The following is a 23,368-nucleotide window of genomic DNA, read 5'->3' as shown; positions in this document are numbered from 1 at the left end:
TTATTTATTCTACAGACAGGTAGTAGAGTTTCACTTCCTGACAGCATGAAGTGAAGTAAAAAAAAAAAATCCTTGTCAGAAAATGTAAATTCTACCACAGCTTCCCAAAAGGTCAGAGGCTGTTCCTGAGGTTGTCACTTTTTTGCCAGTTCAGTACAAACTCAAGGATGGGACAATTTATTATCTCATTTGTGTTTGGGAATACTTGACCTGAAAATGTTTGGTGTTTTTTTTTTTTTCCCATAAATTCAAACTGAAATTTGTATTGGTTGTGCAAACACTACATAACTCATTTTAATGAGATCAGTCATTTAATCTACATCTGTTTTTACATTCGATCGCTTCAGTCACTTTGAAGCAAAAATGTAAAACTCTAGATATCTGGGTTTGGACTCTTGGTCAAAACAAATCAACATTTGAAGACACCACCTTTGAGTTTTGAATTTTTCAATTTTCTGACATTTTACAAACGAAACAGTTCAGATTAATTAGTTAACATCCCCGCAGTGATGCCCACAGTGGGGGGTTGACAGATCCAAAGTTTAGACAACTCACTCAATATGTAAATAGCTTTGGGGATTTTAAAGCAAGCACACCAACAAAACTTTTCAACAAAAGGTTTTCCCTTTTGTAGGAAAGGTTGTCAGAAAATGATGTTGAACGCTGTCGAATAATTTCTGAATATTGCTTAGTACAGTGAACTTTGGTGAGGATAAAAGATGAGGATGAATCCGTGCGATATGAAAAATATGCTCAATATCATACTTTTTTGTCCCTGTTGCTTTAAATCCCATACGTCCTTAGATCAATGTCTATTAGATTATCAGCATCTGACTTAAATCACACAACATAATGATTTGGAAGTGCTTTAGCCAGGTTTGATGTTAGTGTTTATAATCTCAATTCCATGGACTGTGTCTAATCCCGAAAAAAAAAGAAACTAAATGCTTTTATTTGTTTTTGGATAATTGTTGGGTTAAATGTCTGTATGGGTTAACATGCACAGCAAAACAACAAATACAGTACAATACCTTTTTTTAATATAATTTTTTGTTTATGTAAAAACTGAGAGAAAGGCAGATTCTGTTAAAACACTGATTATCATTCATTCATTGTCACTTAAAACAGGAGTTACAGTATATATACATTCAACCATAATAATAAAGGACATTTTCATGGTGGGTACAGTTTGGAGTGTTTGTCCGTGAGTGTGTGTGTAAATGTATTTTGTGAATACAGTTTCACCTCCTCCCCAGCAGGTAGAGGAAGATGAGGACTATGTCCAGGTAGATCGTGAGAGCAGCGTTGATGTATTCCTCTGGATCCAGACGGAAGCTCATCATCCCCATCATCAGCTGAACGTCAACCATCAGAAACTGAAGGGAGAGGAGGAGGAGGAGGAGGAGGAGGAGGAGGAAGAGTTAGGACAGGGTAAGAGAGAACCACCAGGTAAGTGATAATAAATTATGACACAGTTTATATGAGGCTTTTTTCATGGAAGGCTTTGCAACATGTCACAGTAAGAGAAGCACAGGCGTAAATGATAAAAGTAATGATGGCTTAAATTCCATTTTGCTGCCGTGGCCTCAGGGCCCTGGTATTGTGCATGCTGGCTTGCTGTCAGGACAAGTAAGTTCTGTAAAAAAGGCCTGTTATAGTCTTGTGTGTAGTGTATTTTGACAGTTAACAGCCAGCAAATTAGGTATCTCCTCTGAAAGCTTCTTGTGATAGAAGAAATGCTCCTTTTGCCCAGTGATCCTTTTACTATTGTTGCTGACACATCGATGATTTCACTTAAAATGCTGCTGTAGAAGTGGTTTTGTGTGGGATTGTATGAAGAATTGTAGCAGACAGGTTCACTTAGGAACCTGCAGAACAGTTTATATGTCTGTCTGAAGGCAATAAGATCATAAGCTGACTCTGGTGAATGCTTTTATCCGTGATAATACTTAGTTTAACCTACTGAGGTGACAACAGTTGCTTTAAAGCGTGGGGTGTGCTGTGTAAGTCTTGTTTGTACACCCCTTTTGATAATAGCATTGTTATCATATATATTGTTCCTTTCTCCCGTACCAGTGAATACAGCAGAGCACCCAGACATCCATAGGCGATGTCAGTGATGTAGGAGTAGTAGAAGGTGCAGAAGAACCCAAACACGATCATGTCCACAGCCAGAATCAGCAGAACACCGTAGCAAATGGTGAAATCGTAACGAGTCTGTAAATCACACAGGAACACATTAGTACATTAATTAATTTCAATAATACATTCTTTGTCTATAAAACTTTTATTTATTTATTTTATTTATACATTATATTTTAAAAATGTAAAAATAATCATCAATGTAAAAATATTGTAGAATGCGATCAGTGTATTGTAAACTGCATACAATACATGAAATCTTATATAGATTATATTATTGTTAGAAAATTGAATTGCATTTCTGTGTATCATATTAATTGCACAGTCCACCTACATGCTGGGCCAATATACACTTACACATTGGAATATTTTTACTACATACATTTATAATTTTTTATCCCCTGATTGTTATCATTTATTTCCTTTTCTAATTCCTATTTGTATTCTTATTTTAATAACTGGGTGTCTGCAGGTTCTTAAAAAGTCTTAAATGTCTCATTCAATTTTATAAATATTTGACCTTGAAGTCGCTAAATAGTCTTAAATTTTGGATTTTTTTTTTTAATTGCCACAAACATTTTTATGTAATTTCACTTATCCATATTTTAATTTCTTTTTGTCAGAATGAGTCAAGCTCCTCTGCTTGAAATTCCACATTTCCTAATACTGTCTTTTTACTTTAAACTAATGTTTACTTGTTGGCAAAGTGTTGATTAACCTATCTCACTTCACTAACCATATTCCTACCTCAGTAAGGGACCACAAATATACGTATCTTTATACTCTTCCGCAATGCTTGAATAAGGAAAAAATGATTTGTCCAAAAATCAGTCTTTACCTGTACCTATATATCTTTGTCTTTGTTTTCTCCTTCAATTAATCGATTAATCGTTCCAGGTTTACACTGACATTTTGCCTCGTATGATACTATTTTCCAGTGCTTGCAACACATGTCACCCTAAAGTCAGATATGGATTCTCTTTACAAGAAACAGTTAAGAGCTGTAACGTCAAAACCAATATGCAGGGCAACTGAAAAGTCTGCATATCGCTTAGCTGAAAATAAACACAGAGGATGATGTCTATATACAGGAAGCATTGTAAAATGCCCAGTTGTCTGACCTGTGCAGAAAATGCAATGATGGCTACAGAAATGGCCAGCGTTGCTCCCATAGTGATGACAACAGCATTGGTGTCGTGGAAAGAGGCGATGGTTCCCACCATGTATGACAAGCTCAGGGTGACCACAACCTGTAGGCACAAAATTCAATGTAATAAACATCTATAATATCGACCCATTTGCCAGAATAATTGTTGGAATCGTACATTTTAGCAAACCACAGATATATTACATTTGTGTGTTTCATATGTAGGGGATATGTTGAAACGTGAAAAATGTCCTGACCTCTCATTAAAAAATAACCAATTTCGTTATTTGTTGGTCTCATATAGTGGTCTGCCACTGAGCGCAGCTTGGCAGCTATTGAGCCAAGGTGTCACACCATCCACCATCACCTCCTCCTACTGTAAAACTCAGCTAAAATACAGGTAATATGAATTATGTCACTTTAGAAATATGGTACGATATATATGAATGTTTTGTTTATATATTTTTAATAGAAATATCTGTGACAGTATCTATATTGTGTGGTATTAATTTCCCCTTTAGACATTTGGGGTTTCATGCTCCTGTATTTTTTTTTAAACCCACCAGTCCCACAATGTTCCAGGGGTGACGCCGACTGAAGGACTTGCAGCAGCTGAGGGCGGTGGCAACCACGGCGAAGATGATGAAGGAGCTGAGGTAGGCCCACAGGTTGCTCTTCACCGCATCTTTGACTACGCTGGAGAAGGTGAACACACACACCACGCTGAAGGTGAACAGCAGCTGGAGAGTCAGGATGCTGAACACCTGCACAGGGAAAGATCAAGAACAGCACATATAAAAATATAAATCTTCACTACTAAATGTTCTGAACAGATACTGATGACTGTTTAAGAGCTTATTTGTTATCAGTCACAATATGATTTTTAGATAAATGCAGATATTCTTAAAGTCAATAGCCAAAAGTTGAAACTCAGAGTCAAACAAACCTTTCTAACAAACGCTCGTCTCACTGTCTCGTCATCAAAAGAAGATGAGGCAGTCAGTGGAGTTGATTCTGACGAGGTCTGTGGGACGATGTCCCGGAAAGACTCGTATCCAGTGGTAGGCTGATAGGTGCAAGTTGTATCGAATTTGGTTGGAGGGTACATTGGCGGGGCTGCGGAGTAGGGTGGAGGTTGTTGTCCTACATCGGAGTATAACGGTGGTGGTGATGAGGAGACATCGTAACCAGGAGCGTCCTGTGTGTCTCTGGATGTGAGGGAGTCTGCTGTGCCTGACATTCTGAAGGGAACAGTCAGTTCAGTCAAATAAAAGGATTGACAAAGCGAACACAGGCCTGATGGGATACACTGTTTAGCAGCTGAAGTGGGAAGTTCCTGTTTTACTTAGGATTTACTCTTTAACTTTGGTGTCTGAATTTAAATGTTCAGACGCCAAATTTGTTTCTCCACATTTGCTTTCTAGCTCTGTTGGTTTAATTTACGCAAACACAGGTATTTTTTTTAAATATCTGCCCGCCAGCACGTTTAGCGTTGCTTACATCAAATCTGGACTTTTCAGTATTACCAGACATGCTGCTGACTTGTTGCCCAAGAATGATGTAAACATTAGGAAGTAAAACTTGAGCTGTGGGGTGCCGTCTGTTACACTCAGCAAACATTGTGGGGAAAAAAGCGTTGGGTCATGTTATTTGATTTTAAAACTTTATGTGGTCAGGGATTCTCCAACTGTCATGATACTCTGTAAAAACCTCTATATTTTGTCTCAAAATTAAATTTAAAATGCACTAATTCATAGTAACAGGATCATAGGCCTTTTTTTCCACAGCAGACATTTTGACTTGTCAAAACAGGAAAAGCAAAAGTGTTTTAAAGAAAATTAACAACGGCTCTGTTATAATTATGTGTCCTGTCAGTGGTGAAAAAAGTACTTAGATCGTTTACTTAAGTAAAAGTAGAATAACATGGCCTGAATGAAGTCCTGAATTTAGAATTTTAAAAAGTACTCATTAAACTGACCTAGATCTGAATAATACAATTCAAGTAATACAAATAAAATGAATTTAAAAGATTCAATGCATCCTTCTCAAAAAAGATAAGTTAAAGAGTCAGGTCACCTTAATCACAGATCAGCAGATAAGTGATTTGTTTGGGGGGGGGGTTTAAGGCAGAGGGGGTTTTGAGTTGTCTATCACTGATACTACTGCTGCCAGAGATCTCAAAATCTCAGCAGATAAAATCAAAACTACACTACCTGCATAAATGGGTAATAGTAAGAGCTTGCCGTCTTGTTGAAAGTATCAGTAATACTACAAGCAGATAAAAATGCAGTAAACAACAGGATATTCGCTTTTACTTTACACAGAACAAGTTAAGAATAAGTAAAAGAGAGTAAAGTGAATGTTCTGCTTACCTTTTCTGCTGGATTATAGTTGTGTCTGACACCACACAGTACTGTTTGAGGAAGAGGCTACACTGAAAGCATACCTTGCATGGTAGATGGCGTCATTTATTCTACCAACCTGTGGTGTCGAGTTTCACTTCCTGACAGCATGAAGTGAAGAAAAATCCCTGTCTGCAAGGACTCTGCGGAAACTACACTGTTGCTTAAATACTTGGTCAGAGGTCGTCAAAGTGGGATCTTGGGACTTCCAGGATTCCCCATGTCAGTAAAACAGGGTCCACGAAATTGTGCCTGTCCAGACTACAATAAAAGTATTGCCTGCATATGAACTGTGTTTATCATACTGCAACTTTCATTGTTCACACTGATGATGATTGTCCCTGTGGGAGGGAGCTCAAAATCCAAGTTTGGACCATTTAGGACACGTTATTATCTCATTTGCGTTTGGGAATACTTGACCTGAAAATGTTTGGTGGTGTCATCTGTTGGCAGGTGGAAATTGTAATTACAGTAATACCTGTATTGCCTTTTTCCATACCTCTGAATCACTTCCACACATCTTAGTTTTCTTCATAAATTCAAACTGAAAGGGAAACTAAATGGCAATTCAGTCAGATTACAGTATCAGTTGGAGAGGTATGTATTGTTTGTGCCAGCACTATATAACGCATTTTAATCAGATCAGTCACTTAAGAGTAGGGTTTGTACTCTAGCAGGAAGGAGGCATTCACTATCACTTACATATTAAAGATTCGAAGTTACGAAATAACAGTTGACAAGAACAACAAACAAAATCTCACCACAAGGTCCACCAAGCAGCCCTGCTGGAGTGTATAAGGGTATTACAGTCTTCACCAGCAGATGGAGTTTAAGCAGTTGTCATGAAAGTCTTGTCCATGTTTGCTTAAAAGTTTAAATCACATTAATTTTTAACCTTGGAAACAGCATTGCTAACTTTTGAAGGGAAAAAAACTCAATAGCAATACCTTAACTTTACCTTTCAGCAGCTTAACTATACAGAGAACCAAACTTAAGGTCTGTTAAGGTTGTCAGTTACTGTATTAAATAGGCCATTGCTTATTTAAAAGTAATTGATTTAAAAGATATGTACCATCATTTTGGAATGTTAAGTGTAATTTAAATTCTTATTATTAAAATAAAACTGTTCAGGACCATCTGTCCGGCTTCAGGTCTCACTGAACGGGACAAACAGCCACAAACGCATCATTGACACCAGTGGTGGAAGAAATATTCAGATCCTTTACTTAAGTAACAATACCACAGTGTAAAAATCATAATACATATACTCTGCTACAATTTAAGGTCCTTCATTTGAAACCTTATTCAGGTAAAAGTACAAAAATATTAGCATCAAAATGTATTTAGAGCGCCCAAATTAAAAGTACTCACATAGCAAAATGACCCATTTCAGAATATGTATTATTGGATTATAATTAATGATGCAACAGTGTGTTCCAACACTTTAATGTTGCAGCCAGTAAAGATGGATTTAATTACTTTGTATACTGCTGGGTAGCTTAATCTATAATATGACATCGTCGTTTAATAGTATGATTATATTGTGTATTAATAATCTGTTTATTCAAAGTTACTAAAGCTATAAAATCAATGTAGTGAAGTCAAAAGTACAGTATTTTCCACTGAGATCTAGTGGAGTAGAAGTATAAAGTAGCATAAAAAGGAAATACCCAAGTGAAGTACAAGTACCTAAAAATTATATTTAGGTTTGGGTTAATTTACTTAGTTACATTCCACCACTGACTGACACTTAAAAACACAAAACAGACATTCACAAAACATCTCTCACACATATTTATTGTAAAAAATACATATAAAAACAATTTCTGAGACATACAAAAGATTGGAGCTTAGAAACAGTATATTGAACAGACAAAGACCAAGCCATTTTCTTGAATTGCATTACATATTTACAATTTTAATAAATAAAATTCAATTTGTTTTTTTATACCAGAGTAAAGGCAGATTGTCCATATCTTGGGGGTGCAGATACCGCTGTGGTGACTCTTTGAAAAACATTCTCATCTAATACATCAACCTCAAAGCACAGGGCAGATGGGGGATCGGCGCCCTGCGATTCAAAACCAAGGAGTCAGGGACATTTATAGAAAATACCGTCCTTGGTTGGAGGAGCTAGTTTACACGCTTAGTTAGCATTGGTAAAGATTGAGGTATTGCACCACACAGCTTAGAAGGGGTAAGAAAGTAAATGAGAGTAATGTGGGGTTTTAGATTGTCTATTATCTTTATCGACAACCCAACCACCACCACAAAAAAAACAACAACAAAAAAACACACACACAAACAAACACCCCCACCCCTCCCAGCCAAAGTATACAACATCATAACTTATCACCACAACAAATGTAACATCTAATGATCAATGCACCCTGTCTTCCACACTCTCTCACGCAATGCCCCCAAATGCACAGACAGACTTTTGGCATTATTTTTCTATTCTCCAATACAAAACATGAAAACATGCACAGGGCTGCCCTCAAGTGGCCAGACAAGTCGTAGCACCTCAGACTGAAGAACATCAGGGACCAGAGGGAAAAAAAAAAGAGGCTGGGGTGAACAAACAAGCCAGTTCGAAACCTGTGCACAGGGCTGACCCCTAAACTGATCCATATCCCCTGTAAGCGCAAAGATTTAAACACATGGAACAGGCAGCAAAAGCAATCGCTTAAAGATTTTGTTCCTTCCCTGTGGCCTGTGTACAACCTGCATCAAACAGCATCTGTTGAGCAGCCTTTCCATTGGGCTTCCATCTTAGTTCAGCCTTAAAAACACTACAAATACCTGTTTGCACAAGAACCCCTTCACCAGGCAAAGGCAATCAACACACACTCACACACACACACACACACACAAAAAGGCAAAGAAAAGCCACGTGACACATTTAGCCATAATTATTATCATAATGTGATATTATCTAAAATTCTTTTTAAAAAAAGTGGGGGAGAGGGGTGGGGGCTAGTTATGTAATAATTAACCATCAGCTGTCCATAGCCTCCAGTGTTGGCGAGAGAGGCAGATGCCACATGGTGTAAACATGCCCCAAAAATACATCCGTCCCTTTATCCCTCCTCGATCTGGCACTGATGCAACCAGATGGCGAAACTGTTGCTTGGGGTCTGGTCCAAAAATCCGGACTACACCCCCAGAGAGTGTTTGAGAATGAGGGAGGAAAAGGGGGGGGTAGAGGGACAATAAAAAAAACCCAAACCGCATTCAAAGTACAACGGGACCACATGAGCCGCCATGTTGTGTATCAGTGCCACGTGTTGCAGGATGTTTGCCAGCGTGACTGTAGTTAAAAACGAGCATTACAAATTAATAAAGAGGGTAACCCGCTTGACAAAGCAGACTTCTGGGCAATTTACAGTAAACACATGCACACACACTTTCTTGAATACACAGTCATGCTCATGTCCCTGGTCATCATTTGAACACACACATACACACTTGCACACACACACAAACTTATCCCAGACCTTATGAGAAAAAATAAAAAAAAATCAGCCTTGACGGACAAAAGTGCTCAAATTGGTGCCAACACCAGCGCTACTATGGCCCTATGAAATACCTACAACCCTCCTAAACACTCAGCAAGTAGCAGCACGTTAAACTCAGCGCTAACTAACCAACTACAAAAAAACTGACCTACTCAGAAAAACAATTAGCCCCCAAACTTCCCCTGAAATGTTTACAGGTAATAGAGAAAAGAAAACACCTAGTAACGGCAGCCCCCATTCACCAAAAACAAGCCCTCAACCTCCAGCTGGTTCAAAATAAAGCAATGTGGTAACAGTTCACGCTTTCGGTGTGAGGTTGGTTCATTTGGGGTAAGCCGAGGAAAGAAAACATTCATCCAATGTATGACATGGAACAATACTCTTTCTGCAAAATACTTGATAAAATGACCAATCCCATTTGGAGGGAGAAAAAATACACAGGAGAGGATCCAGAGTCACAGTTTAAACATCATTTTTTGTGTTCCTCCCCAAGTTCAAGATCTTTCTGGGGCAAGTTCCATCATTCTGGGATGGTAATGTTTATTTGACCTTTTTTTTTTTTTAATATGTTCCGCAGATTCAAGCCCAGTCCGTAACACAGACAGGGAACCTCATCCACTTGTGTTCCAACAAGGGACTCCACCAGAGATTAGACAGAGACGGTGCGGCTGTTTTTACTGTTGGAGTTTGGCTTGAAATGGCCTAGACCAAGTTCAAATGGACCGATCCAAACGGAGAGCATTGGGTGTCGCTAACTGGAGCTTCCTCCTAGGATCGTCTGTTCTCCACTCAAATATAGGTACAGGGACATTGGGCTTTTGTTCAGTTACACATTTTAATTGGGATTTTATTGTGATTCAGTGTAGTCTCCTGTAAAGATGGAAAAAGACAGACTGGACATTAGACAATGTATTGCACACTGGAATGACTGTCTGTTCTACTACATATAACAAAATATTTCACACTTGTTAACCAAAAACTTGTATTACATGTACATACCTGAGTCAGATTGGTCACTGCGCAGAATACATGTGACCCGCGAGTCAATCAAAGGGATGTTCAGGACAGCAGGGTTTCACCTTGGACCAGGAATCAATGCAGCTACAGGGAGAATAACAAAGACAAAAGGTGGCGACACCAAGACATTTTCATAAGCTCATGATCATGCACCAGAATCTCTACAGTGGGTTTTTAAATGTGGCGTCTCCCACAAGGCTCAATCAACTTACTGACAGTGTGAAATCAAACTAACTGTAATCACTCCTGCGGGTTCTAAAAACATTTGGAGGCTCCTTGGCTCATTAAATGCAACAGTACTTATTATTTTTTTGATAAACAGACAAAATAATCTGCAACTATTTCTATTTTGCTATTGTGAAAGCTACAGTTATGAGAATAATCTTTTGCTATATTTGCTGAAACTGTCACTACATCCGTACAGTACTATATAAGACAGACAGTCTGAAAAAATCATTGCCTGTTACGGCCTTTGCCAGAATCTACTGCAAAGCACTGAAAACAACCAATCAGAGCTGAGGAGTCTCTAACGCAGCTGTCAAACTAGGCAGCGCTGATCAAATATGTTTAAGATTCTGTTACTACATTGCCTATTTCTCGCCTCAAATGTTTTCATATTTTATTTTACTGTTTAGCTGTAAAATTAGAAAGTCTGTGACCCAACCTCCATGTTGTTAAATCGGTGTACAAAGCACTACCCAGTGGCCAGACCAACTTTTATATTTTACAGATAAACAGTACACTAAAATATGTTTCTAAAAACATGAGGGGAGAAATTGGCAATGCAGTTACAGAATCTTGATTCATCTCTGATCAGCGTTGCCTGGTTTGACCACAGTTCACGCACCTTGATTAACATGATTTACAGCCACATTAGAAAATGCTTGGCTCTGATTGGTTGTTTTTGTTCACGTGCGGTATTGCCAAATAAACAGGAAGTCGGCAGAAGAACACGATTGTTTTACAGATCATCTGTCTCATGCATTGCTGTGTTTATTTCTCTTGTGTGATAGCTCACTGAGTGAGTTTGGGTTTAGGACTGTTGGTGTAACAAAACAAGCATTTGAAGACATGATGTCATTGATTAATCATGCAATCCAGAAAACAGTTAAAAAAAAAAATCCAGGTTTTTTCCAAATCTCAGTTGCTCGACTGGGTGGACCAGAAAATAATTACACAGCCAAACGGCCACACCCACAAACTGTGGCACAAAACTGAAAGCTGATATGCTTTATAACCACAACAAAATATAGACATGTTGAGTTCTTTATCTGAGTTGATTTTTTTTAAGTTTCAACTTTCTATCTGCTGATCACAGTGAAACACCATGTCTGTTTTTATTGTTGTCAAGACAATTACTGGAGTGTCGATTAAAACTGCTTGAACACGCAATGATTAAAAAAAAAATCCAGGCAGGAAATTCACTGTGATGGATTACCTAATCATGGTAAATTTCAAGTCTAAGCAAGTCCACTTTCATGCTGTACTGAAATTATCGGAAACCACTGGCTTCTTACAAGTTGGGGGAATAAAAGCATTGAACATTATTACAGTGCTTTGAAATTATTAGTAAATGGGCTGAAACATAAACACTGGTTGTTCTTTAACAACTTCGCAGTTATTTATTTTCACCAGAAGTTTCAAAGCCCGTCAGAAACTCTTTGCGGTATATCTGGAACGTCTAATTAAAATGTCATGATGAAGCAGTTATTTTCACAGTTGTGAAATCTCTATGGCAAATACTCACATCATATGCATGTAAAATAAACAGGACAGAGCACAAACTGTTTCTTTTCCTTTGGCACATAAAATGAAGAGATTTTTGCTCTTATGCTGCACATTTTATCACGTTTAGAATAATGATTCTTAATGACAATAACTGAGCAGTGGTTGTTGAGAACATCATATCATGGAAAAGGACAATAGGTCTCACATTATCAGAAATGTTAAGTGATATGTACACTAGTACAAAACAACCTTTGCCTCCTTATTTTTGAAAATCCTTGCTCCACTTCATTTTTTCAGCTCTGTAAATAGCAAAACACATTTTCCTGCCATATGCAGAACACTTCTTTTATTTTGAATCTCACCAGCACTCAGTTGCATGTTTTTTTTAACCTCCTCTTCAAATCTGAATATGTCTGTATTTTATGATAATACAAATTCATGAGCTGAACTTTGTTACCTCTTATGGTAGACACAGAGGCAAGCCAGTCTGGCGATGGTCTCTCCCTGTACGAGATCCTCCAAACAGATGGAGCACTCTCCGCTGTCTTTACTGAGCACATCCGCTGTACACACAAACACACACACGCATAGCAACCATAAGTGTTTCTAGCCTTTTCAAAACACAGGCGTCACGCCATTTCTGTGATATGATACTTACTATTGTATGGTAGGGGAGGAGACGTGAGGCAGCTCAACAGGTGATCCTCGATTCGACCCCCTGGGAAGGGCTTTGAGCAGAAAGGACAGCGGATATCTGCACAGAGTAGAGACACAACAGAGCTGAGATTAACACACTGTGTCACAGCGAGACATAAATGATAGATGATGTGCACATCACATTGAGCACATGTGCTGTGTTTGGACATCTAGATTACACAGGCCAACTCGGCAAACCAAAGAGCAGACTGTAACACAATCAGTCATTCTCATCCCGGAGATAGTGTGAATGATGTGACCTCAAGTGTAACTGACCCAAAATAGTCTGAAACTTTATTTGAACGGTGACTAGTGCTGGAGGGATAGCCAATGCTAGAGCAATGAGTGGATGGGACAGACACTGTGCCTTGCTGCCCTACATTCCCCTCCTCCATCTATGAGCTGCTGCCAGCAGTGTGCGGGCATGTGAAGTTGTGACCCATTTCCCTACACTTGCTAGAGGGCTGGCCTGGGAAACCCACCCCACTGTTGTATTTTGGCTCGCAATGCCATGTTTGCCATCACACCACCACCATCTCTGTGTATTTGATTATCTAATGCAGACCAAGTGTGCATTTTCCTTCCTCTGCAAAGTCAAGTTCCCATGTTAATGCATTTTAATGAAAAGGTCGTTGTTTACTTAATGTTTTTAACTTGCAGGCTGCAGGATATGCTTCTGACAACCACTGTCAACAGGCCTTGTGATGTGAAAAAGCTTGTATGTCACCACTTCCAGTTTTACGCCACAGCTCTGCTTCATACAATAGGGTCTCTTTTCGTTTTTCGTCAGTATGCAAGCACGGGAAAAGAGATTATCTGTTCAGGAATGTAAATTCCCCAAATAATCCATTTTAATTTGAGACTGAGTAGAGTGAGGGTTGCACTGAGAGATGTTTTTATGCAAAATGTATAATGTGGTTTGAGACTGAGTTTGTGTACAATTTTGAAACAGTCTTACAGATCTTATCTTGGCCTTAAAGGCTGTTCTGAAGTGAAGCGTTGATTTTCCTCTGACTCTATTTTACTATTATGACCGAGTAAAGCTGACAGTTAACACTACTGCCAACTACTTGACTGTCATATCTATATTACTATAGTTTTCTCTGAACAGGTCACCCACTCCTATACTCAGTGGAATATCAGCTGTTTTGAGAGGCATCAACAGTCATACCCCCCGATTTCGTCACATTTTTAAGTTGAGGTATTGAGTAATTTCATTCAGCCGACATTGCCAAACCCCAACCCATCCAGGATTTCCAGTTAACTGTTAAAAACGTCATGTTCCTGTATGTGAGCCGACTTGACATCCAAAAAAAAGGGCAATCCATCAAATACTGACGGAAACCAGCCCATTATTGTGGCAAGTGTTATAAATACACCATAAATAATAAAAATTACACGTATAGAAAATACTAGTGGATAGGGTAAATATGTTAACTTACTGCCATGACGGTTGTTAACACGATAAAGGCCGATCCACGCCTCTGACACCGGCCGCTGGTGTGTGCCTCGGACCCGGGCGGATCTTGCGCCCACGCTGCGGGCGGAAGAGTGCCGATTCCCGGGCAGCCGCTCGGAAAAAGTGCGGTGGGGCGTGCGGCCTGTCTCCTCTCCGGACTGATGTTCCGCTACGACGGGAGGCTCTGGGCTTATACTCCCGTCTTCATCGGGCTTCCCCTCGCTGTTGTTGTCGTCCGCAGGTGACGCCTGGCTAATGCTAGAGGGGATGCTGTGGTGGTCAGCGGGGCTACCATCGGCGCTCGCCCCATGCTGCCCCAGGTCCGAGTCGCTGCCTTCCTCCGAGCGGCTCCGGTTGGCCTCCGTGTCCTCGAAGCTTCCCGAGAAGTCGACCATGAGACTGGTGGGCCTGGCGCAGCGAGGTCGCCGATATGAATCCCGCTTTGTGCCATCTTTTCCGAAAGCAGAGGGAACCGGGTCTTCTTGTAGGCGACTTGCTCTCGTCCCCATCTCTAGCGAGCTAGCTAATTCAGCAGCTGGCTAGCCGTGCTGCTTCCTCAAACCGAACCACCACAGAACAAGGGGGCGAGTTAACCTCGAAACGACCCTTAAACTGTCAAAAAATTTGTCAGGGAACTTTATTTAACAACGCCTATCTGGTAACCAATTTAAATGAAAACGATGTATGTAGCTCAACGTCCCGTCTCTTGGCTCAGTTTGTCTCAACGGTCCACATTTTTCTTTCTTTTTTGATGTGCTCGTTCTCGTTACTGCAGCGGAAATAGAGCGTTTTCGCTTCCTCCTTTGGACCCGTTCTCAAACAGTTACGGTAGCGTCACCGTGTCACCCAAATGGTTTGTGGACTAGGCAATACATAATATTTACCTTTTTATGTTGTAATTGCTTTCTTTGTTTATGATTATTGTTGTTTTCTTCCAAAGTAAACCCGCCTTCACTCGACTTAATATTCGACGAGTTTAGGATAGGCACCCGTATATGTGCTATTACGGTAAAAAAGTACACAATAATACTGACCAATCAGCGCTCTGTAGCCAGTAGCCCAGCAGCTGGTCGGATGAGGAAATATACGGGAAAGCAGGAGCCACACTTCGCTTTATAGGCTTCAGAAATAGATACTGACACTGCAGTGCATCAGACGGCGATAAAATACACAAGAGGAGACGTTTGTTCAGAGTCATCGCTCTGCCCGTGGAGTTTAAACTGTGTTTTTCTCCGGTGAGTGTTCTGCGCATAATCAAGGCGTTCATGGCTAACCACCACACCTATGTAAAACTCTTGAGTCATTACAAACAAGCAGGCCACTAGAAAACATCTTTACTAATGCTGATTAATGTCTCACTTCTATTCATTTAGGGCAGTTAAATCCAGTGGCTGTCATAATGTTAGTAGTGATATGATTAGCTTTCTGATAGTTAAATGCATGCCTTTTCTACACACAGTTTTGTCGCTTAGACGTCACATTTTTTTATGAATACATATTACATGTATTATATTACATATAAAAAAGGACTTGCAGTAAACTAAAAACTTCGCTCTGGACCAACTTGAAACTTCTTGGTACTTATTTAACATTTACTGTCAATGAAATAGTTTGGTCCTAAACTGAGTGTTTGGTGTGCAGCAAGCTTTTGCATTGCTTGCATTTTGTCCATAATCTAAGGGAAGTATACTTCTGTTTGGTGGATTTTACCATTTTTTGCATATCCTTAATGCATTATGGTGTTCCTGATATCTAGTGAAAAACTGTGAAAAGTTTGCCAGGGCGTATGCTGATTGTTTCCAGACTTTGTTCCCTTTTTATGACTGCTTTCAACTGAGCAACACACCCACTACTACAGTAGTACAATGCTTGTTCAAACAGTCGAAGGAATGCTGTTGAGTTGCTTGTCTCAGTACTCACTGCCATTTAATATTGTTAATGTTTGTGTTTGTGACAGCCTTTGACCCTCTGATTGATTTGTTTGTCAGCAGGGATGAGGGCGCTGACGTTGCAGCAGGCTAATGTGGCCCAAGGAGGTCAGCAGCAGGCCACATGTGGGAGAAGTTTGTCTTCCAACTATGCTCCTCCAAGTCTGGAGAATAAGTTCTTGGCTCAGACCTCCACACTGACGCCCCAGCCCTGCTCTCTTTTTGCAGCACAACCTTGCCCCTCTCTCCAGCCCTCCAGCCTGTCATCCACCTCATCCTCCCTTCTGTCCTCATCTTCCCTCTCGCCTTCCCTCACCTCTCCTCTCCTCAGCACTGAGAACAAGCTCCTAAGTAGCCATTCACCTGCTCTCTCTTTTTCCCTCACCACTTCTACATCTGTCCCCAATGAGTCTCTGCTCTCCACATCCCTGGCCAGCAGTGCTCTACTTAATCGCTTTGCTCAGCCTCCTTCATCCTTCCATCATGCTCTGGGTGGGGAACAGAAGAGGGATGATAGAGGAGAAGAAGGCAAAGAGGAATCATCTGAAATGATGCTGTCCTCTTCTGAAGAAAGTGTGGTATGTGAAAGCCTTTTTAGACAATTTTTTTAAAATTACTTATGCTGCTATTACATCCTTATCCAAAATATTTACCAAACACCATATTTGATGCATCCCATTTGACGGTATTACTGTTTTAATGTAACTTCTTCTACATCAGCAGTATTCTGAGGAAGATGATGATTTGCCTGAAGATGAGGAGGATGCTGCTGATGGGACAACCATGGAATTACCTGTCCTGGAAACAGAGTTGGGTAACCAGGAACTGGAACAAGCTGTGGTCATCAGACAGGAGGAGTTTGCTGAGATTGAAAGAGGAAATGAGAATATTGAAGAGGAGCTGAAAGATAAAAAGGTAGGAGAGGTAGGAGTGACTCTAACTCCTCTGTGTTGTGAAGATACTTAATTGTCTCTTTGTCTGTTCCTTAGTATCTCCTGCTGAACGTGCTGTGTTGCTCCCTGGTGAATAAGAGCACAAATCCAGGCCAGAAGGATTGGGACTCAGAGAACAGTGTGTGGACCAAGATCATGAACCTGGCGAAGGACATTTCTGTCCATGACCCAGAGTTTCTTCTCAAGGTGTGTATGCATGTCTGTGCATATGTGTTTGAAGGCATTTTTATTTGTATCAAACTGGATTGTAGCTCATGAACCTACATTTAACTAAACTGATAACATTTCAATCCTACTGGGACTTCATGATGTTGTTATCATTGTCAACCAATCAAATGAATCAACCCAGAAAAAGACTTAAGACATTATGCTATTATAGCAATTACATATTGGGTGCTTTTTTTTGCTGGCTGCAAGTTAAATCGTTGTCAGTTATCTCCTTGTAAAGCCTCTTCACTATTTCTGAGGTACATCACAGCACAGTTGCTCACAATGTCATATTCCGTAATGTCCTTAATAGTTGAATTAAATTGTCCTAGAAAGGTTTCAGTTAAGTGGAACTCCAGAAAACATTAATGTGATCTGCCTCTGGATTGCCACATCACATCCAACATGGTTGTTGGGTGTTCAACGGTCTGCGTTTGATCTGGGATGTTCTGAATAACTGCATTAGATGACTAGGAAATATTTCATTGTACAATATTTTTGCAACCTGGTATATCCAGCATGTGGCCTTTTTTGTGTTGACTATTGTATTAGCTACCCTTTTTTGCCAGAGAAACAGGCCAGTGGGATTCATTTCCAGACAGTACAGGGTTATAATCATTTGTATCAGTTATGTACAGTGTGCTTTTTCTTTTACCATTCAGGTTGCAGTTTACACTCGACAGGAGCTGAACATCCGCATCACAGCAAACTTCTTATTGGCTCTGGCTGCCAATCAGCCCTCCACCAAGCCACATGTCCGCAGATACTTCTGTGCTGCTGTACAGTTGCCCTCAGATTGGCTGGAAGTAGTCAGAATCTACAGCACAGTAAGTCCTAGTGAGTTCCTACTGCGTGATGGAATCTGGATGTGTCACTTCTGTCCAGTCTTAACACCTTTTTTGTCTTTTTCCAGTGCTTCAGCCGCTCCCTGCCAATGTGCCTGAAGAAAGCAATGGCTGACAAGTTCAAGCAGTTCAACGAGTATCAGTTGGCAAAATACAACACACGCAAACACCGCTGTAAACACAGCCGTAACAGGGGCAAAGCCAAGGTACAGAAGCATTCATTTTGATCCCTTTTCATTTAGTCCAAATAACATTGATTACCCCTTCTAATAAATGACAGAAAACAGTTTGTCAGTATTAGTGTCTCTCTGCTTTCACTGTGGTAAGAATCAAAGACTGACAACCACACACTTTTAACCACCTTGACTAAAAATAGATCGGAACGTTATGTAGTTTCTATTTTAGCACAATTGACTCATTTTAATAAATTAACACCTCAGATATTCCATGGTTCGTTTTATGAACACTGTCTTTGGTTTCCAGAAACCGACTGGTCAGCAGCTGAAACAGTGGGCAAACTTGCTCAGATCGGATGCATCTATTCTGGAGAAGTTTGTAAGTCGATATACAGTCCTTTTCTATTGTCATTAAACAGGTGTTTTTACATCTTTTGCTTCCCTTATGTAATTAAGTGTTTTCTTAAAGGGTGGCTCCATTATTATTATTTTTTATCTTCAGATTTTTACATCTTTCTATACTTTCCAGCAGTGCTCATTGTGTATTCATATCTAAAAATTCAAATTATGGTCAAGGTGTGTAGCTTTGGCATCAAAACACTATTTTCCTAAGCCCCTCTAAAGACTTTATCCCACTTGACCTGATGTAGGTTTCTTCATGATGAAGTTGCTACATATAAACCCATCTACTGCCGTAGATGCCATGTTAGTTTAGTTCTGAAAGTCGCACAATAACAAACAAAATAAACGGTTAAGGCATCGGTAGACCAGCAACCTCTGTGTACTGAGAGGTAAAATTGGAGTCTTGTGGCTTTCAGAGGGGTGATTTAACGGCTTTATTTCCCTGTCTGAAAGGGCTGTCTGAGGACAAGGTAAAGAGGTAAAATAATCTAAACATGATATATACTTAGATTGATGTTGATTTTTTTTTTGAGGTGGTCCATTTTTTAGGTGACTAAAATACATTTTGCTGCTGCTCCTGTCCACATCCACCAGACTCCTTTGACAGAAACAGTAATTTTACATTGCAGAAGACAAGGTCTGGTGTTGCCTCTGAATCTGATCAGTTAGTTTGTTTGTCTAATAGTGTGACTTTTGAAACCAAACTAATGTGGTGTCCTGCGCAGTACAGTGCTTCTCCAAACGGGAAGCCTGCCAACCACCATCTACTTTGGGTAATACACTGACTAAAGATCTATAAAAACACTCAATACATTATGCCAAAAATGCATTATAGCAATTACATACTGGAGCTTTTTTTGCTGGCTGCAATTTAAATCGTTGTCAGTTACCTCCTTGTAAAGCTTCTTCAGTGTTTCTGAGGTACATCACAGCACAGTTGCTTGCAATGACATAGTCGTTAATGTCTTTTATGGTTGAAATAAATAGCCCTTGAAAGGTTTCAGTGAAGTGGAATTCTAGAAAATACAGTATTAATGTGATCTGCCTCTGGATTGTCAAATAATGTCCAACATGGTTGTTTGGTGTTGAATGGTCTGCTTTTGACCTGCAGTATAATATTAAATCACAACGTGGTTTCAGCTGATTAAATAAAGGTTCACCCCCTTACTTATGTCACTGCTTTTTGATAATAGCTAAGTGGGAGTTTCCATTTGAAAAACAGAGGAGAATGCAGATGGACCCACCCTTTTAAGAAATTTTAGAAGTGGGGTTTAGCTAGGGATAAGTACTGTTCACATTCATCTCTATATGCAGATATGGGTCTTGTGCATATAGTTTAATTAAAAAATATATACATATATATATTCTGAAAATCAAGACCCAACTTTTTGGTGTTATAAAAGAAACCTTATCACACGGGTAACACTGGTTTATTTGTGTCTGTGTGCACAGCTGCAGGTAGAGGGCAGCAAAGTGGTGGTGGATAAGAAGCAGAGTGAGTTCAGCATAAAGAAGATGATCAAGAAGCTTCACATTAAAGAACCGGCTGAACACGTTATGGCCATTCTGGGAAGAAAGTAAGCCACACATTCACACACTAATGACTCCCAGAGAGGCTCGTTCAGTCTCCTATGTAGACGTATTTCAGATAATTACAGCTGTGTCATATTGTCTTTAATGATCTGTTTATATACCAGCAACCACTAATGAATACATCGCCGGAGTTAAAGCAGTTACCTCAAAAGACACTTAAAAAGACCTGATGTCTACTTACAACTACATTGTAGTGTATTCTAAACATATACGGATTGTCTTTATACTGTTTATAAGTATGAAATGGGGGGTGGGGGATTGAAATAAGCTGTTACTGGAAATTCAAATGTACATAAAGTGCTGTCTTCATAGGAAGTGTAAAAATACTTTTCTTTTGTATCTACTGCATAAATGTCTTCTGGAGGGTTTACAAAATCACACAATTGCAACTTTAAGATAAATAAAGAAATGTGCACAATAGTCCAGTTAACTGGACAAAAACGATGATCTCTTTATTACAGGCCCACTTTAAGCTCCGTATTTAAAAGAAACTGAGCATTTACTGTCATTTAGCTATTTATTCATTTATTGTTTGGACAATATGAAGATAGATGAGTAGACAGGAGAATAAAGAGAAAAGGGTTAGATTCAGTTTCAGACCTATCGTGATATCGCTGTTGTCCTAGGGGCAAGTAACTTTACCATTTGCTTCCATTTTAAAATTTGATGTGAATGTGTCACTTCCAGGTACCCAGCTGACGTGAAAGCTTTCACCCAAAGTGGAATGAAGGGCACGTGGGACAGGGAGAAAGCCGGGAAGCGAATGAAGCTCAAAGAGCCAGAGACGTGGGAACGGCTGCTCAGTCTGGAGGGCAACAAGGCAGCCACGTGGGAGAAGCTTATAGGTCTGCTGAGTACACACGTACAACTCTTTTGAAAATGACAGGTTGTTAATTTAAAAGGATACTTTGCCAATTTTCTACCAGGTCTGTGTTGCTGACGTGTGGGGAGTGTGTGCAGATGAACGATTTTTGACTTTACCCTGTTTCAGCAGTACCCAACCGTGTAATGAACTGTCTATCTGCACACACTCCTCATACTGCAGTGTCACAGACCTGGTGGAAAATCGGCAAAGTCTCCTTTTAATTGACCATTCCTGTAATTAATTACTGTATCAACAATCCCAAGTGCATGACGATGGGAAAAAAATACTGTTGGTAGTTTCATTCCAGGATTTTTATTTCAGAGCCCTTAATCACTGGTATATGTGGGATCAAAGACAGAGTTAATACTTACTTTAAAACCATACAAGAACATTAAATTTAAACTTGTTACGCAAATCCAGTACAGCACACTCAACATGAGACATAAGTTGCATCTTTACATTCAATGTGCATACATAACGCCTATAAATATTCAAACATGTCCATGATCACACATGTAATGATGATTGATGTCTTCACTGTGCAGACAATAAGTCTCTTCCATTCATGGCCATGCTGAGGAACCTGAGGAACATGATCACTAAGGGCATCAGTGAGGCTCATCACAAGAAAATCCTCAGCAGACTCACCAATAAGGTGAGATCAAACAGAGTGAAGCATGTACAATATTAAACCCTTACAATAAAGATTACAGTCCACTTAGTTTACAGTTTGTTTTTTAACAGAGGAAGAGTTACATTTGTGTTCATCAGTTGGTTGTTATGTTTCCTTTGTAATTGAATTTGCAGTTTATTAAGTTCTGTAACTTTGTGTTTTTGATGTGCTTACAGAAAGCAGTTATTCAGAGCCGTCAGTTTCCCTTCCGATTCCTCGCTGCTTACAAGGTCATCATGGAGCTTAACGATTTGGGTGAGAGATACACACCAAGTGGCACTAAAACTCTTGACTGAAAGTTGTATTAAAGAAACCCCTCTTCAAGGTGGCTCATTTTTAAGACATGGTATCACATTACACTTAATCAGTGTTTGGGAAACGGCTGAGACCCCTGTCATGAACCCTATTTTTTAATGTAGAACAAAAATGTCAAAATCTGTTGAACAATAGAAGTATGCAAGATGAACAAAACTGTATCCAGAACCCCAAAATATTCAATTTACTATTATGTAAGATCAAGAGAAAAAAATCACTGAGCTTTTGATAATTTGATTTGGAACCAGTGGGCTTGGACCCAAGTGCCACAGTCAGGGTAGGCGGGTCAGAAATTATATTATTAACAATATTATTGTTTGTTATGGTTCTTTCATGGTGATTGTTGACAATATGAAAAGTTTAAGATAACACCAGCCTCATCCTTTAATATCAGCAGTGTTTTATATGACTGACTAGCTTTAAATTTTAAACAAAAACCCAGTATTAACAGGGCTGGTGATATGCAAAAATTGGTCTATGTGATGAAAGAGATTACCACGAAAGCACCTGTACGACACAGCTTTGTGCTGCATTTGTGTGAGACTGAGCCGCTTGAGGTGAGGGTTTGTGTGCTTGTTTGTGTGTGAAGTGAATCAATAATGCATCGCTACTTGGTAGTTGTGGTCTGTCATGTGACGGTGAGACGACGTCTGGATGCTGGTGATGTGTTTACAAAAATGCAGCACAGTGACGATATACACCAGACGTACAGTATAACCTGCGTTGGACCCATTCATGAATCCACTGTCACTCTGTCACTGAGAATCCAGTATGCAGTATTGTTCATACACTTCACCGATTAAACAAGAGAATTACACAGTAACACTGGGCTTTATGATCAAACAAAGTCTCTCTCTTCATCACCAAGTAGTTGTGTGGGCCTATTACACACACAGCCTGTATCCCAGTAAGAAAAGGGAACAGTATAGTTTTAAAATCAAGTTTAAACTTTTCTATTAATTGATGTTTTTTAGGGGAGACCAGGGATGGTTTTAACACTTTTTGTCCCAGCACCTTTAATTCTGAACTCTGAAATTTTTTAACGCTCTCAAATTCTGACACAAACTACCCATGTTTGTGTATTACAAATGGCAGTGTTTCCAACTTCCTGAAAGACAGTATATGTCAGTATTTATTAATTGATATTCTACTGTGTATCCCAGTAAGAAAGTTGAAACACTGAAACATTTAAGTTAAAACATTTTCATAATTTGATGTTTTTTTTATATTTGGTTTTAGGAGGTGCTACAGCCCTCTCAGCAACCCTACTTCCTGCGTCCATGTAGTGTGCATAGATGATAA

General features: G+C 39.6%; 3 protein-coding genes across 5 annotated transcripts in view; 1 reads left to right on the top strand and 2 right to left on the bottom strand.

The window, feature by feature from the left end:
* Positions 1 to 930: 930 nt before the first annotated feature.
* LOC126382649 (protein lifeguard 1-like) lies at positions 931 to 5,800 on the bottom strand. Its single transcript, XM_050032642.1, has 6 exons — positions 5,662 to 5,800; positions 4,236 to 4,530; positions 3,853 to 4,053; positions 3,264 to 3,392; positions 2,074 to 2,217; positions 931 to 1,376 (listed from the first exon to the last, which is right to left on the bottom strand). The coding sequence occupies exons 2-6, from the start codon at positions 4,527 to 4,529 to the stop codon at positions 1,242 to 1,244; spliced, it is 903 nt and encodes a 300-aa protein (XP_049888599.1). The 5' UTR covers position 4,530; positions 5,662 to 5,800; the 3' UTR covers positions 931 to 1,241.
* Positions 5,801 to 7,472: 1,672 nt separating this feature from the next.
* Positions 7,473 to 14,900, bottom strand: zgc:66427 (uncharacterized protein LOC406256 homolog). Its single transcript, XM_050032965.1, has 5 exons — positions 14,093 to 14,900; positions 12,613 to 12,708; positions 12,412 to 12,517; positions 10,209 to 10,310; positions 7,473 to 10,079 (listed from the first exon to the last, which is right to left on the bottom strand). Exons 1-4 carry the CDS (start codon positions 14,616 to 14,618, stop codon positions 10,253 to 10,255), a joined length of 786 nt encoding a protein of 261 aa, XP_049888922.1. The 5' UTR covers positions 14,619 to 14,900; the 3' UTR covers positions 7,473 to 10,079; positions 10,209 to 10,252.
* Positions 14,901 to 15,163: 263 nt separating this feature from the next.
* Positions 15,164 to 23,368, top strand: part of tep1 (telomerase-associated protein 1) — a 33,486-nt gene continuing 25,281 nt past the window's right edge. The window contains exons 1-11 of one of the 3 annotated variants that reach the window (XM_050032768.1): positions 15,164 to 15,344; positions 16,101 to 16,615; positions 16,761 to 16,952; positions 17,027 to 17,176; positions 17,860 to 18,024; positions 18,111 to 18,248; positions 18,526 to 18,597; positions 20,073 to 20,197; positions 20,901 to 21,058; positions 21,624 to 21,733; positions 21,928 to 22,006. In XM_050032768.1, coding sequence (XP_049888725.1) covers positions 16,103 to 16,615; positions 16,761 to 16,952; positions 17,027 to 17,176; positions 17,860 to 18,024; positions 18,111 to 18,248; positions 18,526 to 18,597; positions 20,073 to 20,197; positions 20,901 to 21,058; positions 21,624 to 21,733; positions 21,928 to 22,006 — 1,702 coding nt within the window. In that variant the 5' untranslated portion in view covers positions 15,164 to 15,344; positions 16,101 to 16,102. Of the gene's footprint in view, positions 15,345 to 16,097; positions 16,616 to 16,757; positions 16,953 to 17,026; positions 17,177 to 17,859; positions 18,025 to 18,110; positions 18,249 to 18,525; positions 18,598 to 20,072; positions 20,198 to 20,900; positions 21,059 to 21,623; positions 21,734 to 21,927; positions 22,007 to 23,368 lie in introns of all 3 variants that reach the window. The other 2 variants (XM_050032765.1, XM_050032766.1) reach the window with 2 other exon arrangements.

Source organism: Epinephelus moara, chromosome 21 (assembly GCF_006386435.1).
Source record: "Epinephelus moara isolate mb chromosome 21, YSFRI_EMoa_1.0, whole genome shotgun sequence".
Classification (NCBI taxonomy): domain Eukaryota; kingdom Metazoa; phylum Chordata; class Actinopteri; order Perciformes; family Serranidae; genus Epinephelus; species Epinephelus moara.
This window is presented reverse-complemented; position numbering and strand designations above follow the sequence as displayed.